This window comes from Cariama cristata, unplaced genomic scaffold (assembly GCF_000690535.1).
Source record: "Cariama cristata isolate BGI_N322 unplaced genomic scaffold, ASM69053v1 scaffold5625, whole genome shotgun sequence".
Lineage (NCBI taxonomy): Eukaryota > Metazoa > Chordata > Aves > Cariamiformes > Cariamidae > Cariama > Cariama cristata.
In genome coordinates, this window is record NW_009616822.1 from 1 (window position 1) to 5994 (window position 5994).

The 5994-nt window shown below is 37.9% G+C and overlaps 1 protein-coding gene across 1 annotated transcript in view; it reads left to right on the plus strand.

Annotated features, from left to right (window-relative positions):
• Positions 1–497: 497 nt before the first annotated feature.
• The window catches only part of PBRM1 (polybromo 1), a gene marked incomplete at its 5' end in the record, with an annotated part of 27570 nt that continues 22073 nt past the window's right edge, over positions 498–5994 (plus strand). The window contains 4 exons of the mRNA XM_009700299.1: positions 498–1140; positions 2025–2236; positions 3372–3557; positions 5282–5439. Coding sequence (XP_009698601.1) covers positions 498–1140; positions 2025–2236; positions 3372–3557; positions 5282–5439 — 1199 coding nt within the window. The remainder of the gene's footprint in view (positions 1141–2024; positions 2237–3371; positions 3558–5281; positions 5440–5994) is intronic.

Here is a 5994-nt window from a genome sequence, read left to right on the forward strand (position 1 = left end):
CCAACCAAATCGATTCCGTGATTCTGTAATTTGGCATAAACCTGTCATAAAGGAATCTGGTAATATTTAGAATGCTTAATTTTAGTGATAGCAAAAACCCCATGATGACTGGATTTTTAACAACTGTAGAGAGATATTCATGTAGAGTTAGTAAGACTAAATTGAATTTAGATGAGTTACTAATAACGTTAGGTAAGAAAAGATGTTTTCCATGCTTAAGTCTGAAGAGACCTTTGCCAGGTGGACCACATAGTAACATATGATTCTCTGTTTGCCAAAAGTAACATTTGGAAAAAAAAAAATATTCATACAGTTATGAAAAGTAAGGGAAGCTGAACATGGAATGGGCTCCATGTTGTGAGTCTTCTGCTCGTACCATGAAGTGGTTCTTCACTAAGCAATTCTCCAATGGAAGGGAGATGGAACAAGAAGTGTGCAAGCTCTTGTTTTGTAATGATTTTTTTTCTCTTTTTTTTTTTTCCTTTTTGTCTGCTTAGGTAGGAAAAGTGGCATTTCTCCTAAAAAATCAAAATACATGACTCCAATGCAACAGAAATTGAATGAGGTGTATGAAGCAGTTAAGAATTACACAGATAAACGAGGCAGGCGACTGAGTGCCATCTTCTTGAGACTGCCATCTCGGTCTGAACTTCCTGACTATTATGTAACCATTAAAAAGCCTGTTGACATGGAAAAGATCAGAAGTCATATGATGGCAAATAAATACCAGGATATTGATTCCATGGTAGAGGACTTTGTAATGATGTTCAATAATGCTTGCACGTATAATGAGCCAGAATCTTTGATTTATAAAGATGCACTGGTCCTGCATAAAGTTTTGCTTGAAACTCGAAGAGAAATAGAAGGAGATGAGGATTCTCATGTGCCCAATGTCACTTTGCTAATTCAGGAACTTATCCATAACCTTTTCGTATCTGTTATGAGCCACCAGGATGATGAGGGCAGATGCTACAGCGACTCCTTAGCTGAGATTCCTGCTGTTGATCCTAACTTCCCAAATAAACCTCCTCTGACTTTTGATATTATCCGAAAAAATGTTGAAAATAATCGCTATAGAAGATTGGACTTGTTCCAGGAGAATATGTTTGAGGTACTGGAGAGGGCAAGGAGAATGAACAGGTAAGTGAAGCCATATTTTTCAGGTATCCTTTGTCTTATCACGTGGATTTTGCATGTTAATGTTAGACAAAGGCTGAAGGTGTTTTAAGGTGTTTGCTTTCCTTGATATGGGTGTTTAGAAAACTAAATCTCAAAAGCTCTATCAGGTCTTCAGTGGAATGTATGCTTTTGTTTAAAAACAAGGAAAAAGTTAGGTTTCTGCCATGAGATAATTTTGACGTTAACCTTCCGAAGGCACACCTCATGAAAACCAGATTCGTGCTAACTTTCAAATTAAAAAAAACAAAGAGGAGGAGCTGTTCACTAACTGCTTGACTAGTGGATTAATCTTTTGGAGCAATCACAGTTCTATGAGTTACGGTAATATTGTGCAAAAACTATGAACACTTGGAACTTCTTGCAGTGTTTTACTTGAATTAGGTAGGGTACTTGGGGAAGTGCAGGTGAGATCTTGACTCTGAAGGAGAGGAGGTAAAAAGTGATATTAAAACATCTACTAACAGGAGTATAGGTAATTAAAATTAGTCAATTTTGTTAATAATACTGTTATTACTTAAGTTTTCAGAAGTTCATAGATTGTAGAGGATCAGTGGCAAGTAGATTTGGTTGCAGCTAGTTACCTTTGATTTTTCTGGTGTTTCAGGACTGGTGTATACAAAAATACTGGTTTGGGTAAACTATAATACAAACCGACAGCAGAGTAGCAGGTGCAGCATGATTTGACAGTGTCTGCTGCTGCTTGTTATGAGTAAGCACAGAAATCTATTGGTAGAGTGAAGCTTTAGTTTTATCACTAAGGGTGGCAATTGATGGATATATGTTTAGGATCCTGGTTGACTCTGCACAAACTATGTTTCTGCCCTGTTGCATGTATTTTTGTACAGGACTGATTCAGAGATTTACGAGGATGCGGTTGAACTTCAGCAGTTCTTTATTAAAATTCGAGATGAACTTTGTAAGAATGGAGAGATTCTTCTGTCACCTGCTCTCAGCTATACCACCAAGCATCTTCACAACGATGTAGAAAAGGAAAAGAAGGAAAAGCTGCCCAAAGAAATCGAGGAGGATAAGCTCAAAAGAGAGGAAGAGAAGAGAGGTAGCTACTTTCTTTTTGTTAATTTTAAATGTATTAATTGAAAAATGTACCTGTGCGCGTGATGTATGCTCTGCTATTGCTGCAGCTTCACCTACTGAAGGGACCTTAATAGTACGGTTGTCCACCAAGGGTCTTGTAGTTTAAAGTTATGAGGGATTTAATTTTTTTTGATCCTTATCAGCCAGGCCAGATGGCTTTTAAGAAAGAGAAGTGGGTAAATACTAACCTTATACAAGCTCTTTGATCAGAACACATTGGGGTACCAGTAGTCCTATTTCAAGGATATTCTAAAAGAAAACATTCGGTTTTTACTATAGCTTTCTGCTGATAATAAACTTAGCAGTGACTGTTCCAGTTGACCTTTTAGTTGTTTCCTTTTTGACAAATACTGGTTTCTTGATGTGCTGATGGTGTTGTCTATGACCATGCTTTTAACACTGCTAAAGACATGGTATTTAAGTAAACGTATTGCATTTCTTATTTGGCTACTGTGAGTGTGAAGAGGAATTGGCTTGCACTATTTTGTAGAGCAAGAAACTTATTGTGAAGATCCTTTGTGTTTCACAGTTCCTGGCTGTTACTGTCCATATGATCGTTGTGGAGCATGTCTAGGGGAATGAATAAAGCTCTCTAATTGCTGCTTTCCACAGATGAGAGCAGAGCTGTTAGCTCTTTGTCCACGAATTGTCTTTCTAACATTGTTCATCTTCCCACATAGCACTGATGTCAGCAGCAGTAAAGTTTGGTTGCTCCAACCAGGCTCAGTATTATAAGGAGACAACAGTTGTGATGCTCTTTTTCTATCTTTCTTTGAGAGCTAAAAACCCCAAAGAAAGCAAAATGTGCCTTTCTGAAGGCTTTTGAGCTCCCTGCTGTCATTGGGTTCCTCTTCACTTATTGCGAGAGTTCAATAAAATTCAACTGAAAAAGGGAAGCCCAGCCTTCAGCAGCACCAGTAGCAAAGGCTAGCAGCACAAAACACTTCCTTCACACTGGAAGTCAATGACAGAGGTACACATCAGGTATCATGTGGCACTCCTGCACTCAGCAAAGGCTGAGGGCATTCATATCAGTAATCTTGGCTAATGTGGAAATGTGGCATTACTAACATCTGTTTTTCCCTTGTTGAAATAAGAAGCTGAAAAGAGTGAAGATTCTTCTGGATCAGCTGGGCTGTCAAGCTTGCATAGGACTTACAGCCAGGATTGCAGCTTCAAGAACAGCATGTACCACGTAGGAGATTATGTGTATGTGGAGCCTGCTGAAACCAACTTGCAACCTCATATAGTCTGTATTGAGAGGCTGTGGGAAGATTCAGCTGGTAAGGATATCTTTGCTAGAGGAAAACAATGTGGTGGAACTTATTATTATTACTATTTAAAACTTCCAATTTGAGCTTTTTCTGTGTGGGTGTTATTTATTTTATTTGCAGAAGTTTGTGGGGCCTGGTGAGTATTTTTCTTATTTCTGAGTTGCTTTGTTCCAAAGAATATTACAAAGTTCTTGGATCAGCACATGCTTCTTTGTTGTTCATCTCTACCTACCCTCAAATTGTAAACAACCCAGAGAACAGGCTCTTCTAAGTGGGATGGGCTCCTTGTAATTCAGGCATAGAAGAACACATGGGGTTTTTCTGTGCTGAAAAATCTGAACCAAAGTTGGGCATTTTTAACTGTAAATGTTCCACAGAACAACTCAGTTTCAGAACTTGCCTTTGTTAAATTTCAGAATTGAGCTGCATCTTACATTTCCTAGGCCAAATCAAGCTATAATAAGTACCATTTTGTTTTTTCTCATCAGTGATGACTTCTGTTTGCAGCAGGTACTTTTCTTAAGTGTAAGGAAGGCTAGAGATATGGCAGGAGTATCAGATAAGCACGGTGCACTCTCAGCAGTCCTAGAAACTACAGTTGCTGAGAATTACAGTGGGGTATAGTGGAGTTAATCATTTTGGTTGCACTTTTTTTAAAAGGGATGGAATGGATGTGTTACAAGGACAGATTAAAAAGACCATGACTCTTAAATTTGGAGAGGAGAAATGTAAGGCAAGGTATAATTAAAGTTTGCAAAATCATGAAGCGGGTAGATAAGGTGAATGCAGAAATACTGTTCAACAAATCCAGCAGTACTAGAGTTCGAGGGCACTCCTTGACATTAAGAAATCAGATTAAAACACGTGAAAATGCGGCTTTTTATTAGAGTGGGTGGTGAGCCTCCTGGCTTCCCCAGGATCTTGTCGAGGCAGATTGTATCAGCCGGTTCAAAAATGAGTGAGACAGGTCCATGTACAACAGTTCTAAACAAAATAGTAAAGGGAATAACAAGCAAATTATAGCCAGATAAAGAGAATAGCTGTCTGACACCCCTAATCCAATAACCGTGGAAGGATTGGAATACGTTATGGAGAGTGACCAAGATCAAATGCATTCTCCTAGTAGCCTGTCCTGCTCACTGAGTTGGATGCAGTGTATTTGGGTAGATGGACCATTGGCCAGTTGGACATAAGAATTATGTTCATTTGTCTGTGATGGAGAAAGTGAATAGCACTTTTTATTCTGATTCAGTCTACAGATTACAGACTTTCTTTGATTTAGAAAAATAGTACATATTTATAACTTCTTTATAAATCATTGTTAACAATTTGAATTTGCCACAGCGTAACATGGAAGAAATAGATCCTAAAAAGCTTGAAACAAGTTATCCAAGGTTCTTCAAATAATCGGGTGATTGTTGTGTAGACTTTGAAGCCATTTCGAGGCCTAAAAGTCAAGGTTTATAAATAAGAACTAATTCCTCCTTTATTTTGCTGAGTCAGGTTTTACTGGGAAAAAACAATTGACAGGCTTTTTAAGCAGCAGTGTTTTCCTTACCTGAAACAGTTAAGGAATCTTGTCCTTTTAAAAGAGTTTACTCTCAGTATAGATGGCTACATGGCTATTTGATTAATCAGTTGATCTATAGTTATTTTTTCTTGCTCATGCTCTAGAGACTATGCCATTTTACATTTTTTCTTTCTTTCTTTTCTTTTTTTCCCTTTATTTAAAGGAGAGAAATGGCTCTACGGCTGTTGGTTTTACCGACCAAATGAAACATTTCATCTCGCAACACGAAAATTCCTGGAGAAAGAAGTTTTTAAAAGTGACTATTACAATAAAGTTCCTGTTAGCAAAATTTTAGGCAAATGTGTGGTCATGTTTGTCAAGGTGAGAGACTATTCAGATTAATTGGTTAAGCAAATAATATGTTCTCTGCTGTTTTCTTGAAGAGCTGTACGCCTTCTAACATAGAGACATTCTACTAATACTTAAATAAAATAGGACTTGCTCCTGTGTACTGTTTGTATTCTTCATTTGCTTCATGAGATATGTAGTTCACCCAAGTGATTGTGTTTCCTGCTGCTTGCTGGCTTGTAGAATGATATGCTTCTTAGATAATTAGCTAACTGATTTTTCAGAGCATGAGTAGAGAAATTGCAGGTAACTTCTTAAAAGTTCCCATAAAAACATGTAGATTTAGGTTTGGTAGAGAGGGAGACTTGAATGTCTTGATAAGAGGATGAAGTCTTTCATCTCTGTCTCAAGTTCGATTCCACATCATCCTTGTGCTGAGGATTTTTGGCTTGTTTGCAACATACCTATCTCAGCCAGTTTTTTGAAAGTAGTGTGTTTGTATGGAACAAAATGCTACAGCTACTGAGTACATGAATGGGTATCACGGTCACATATCAATGAGCATGGAGCTTACTCTGGCGGCGCACA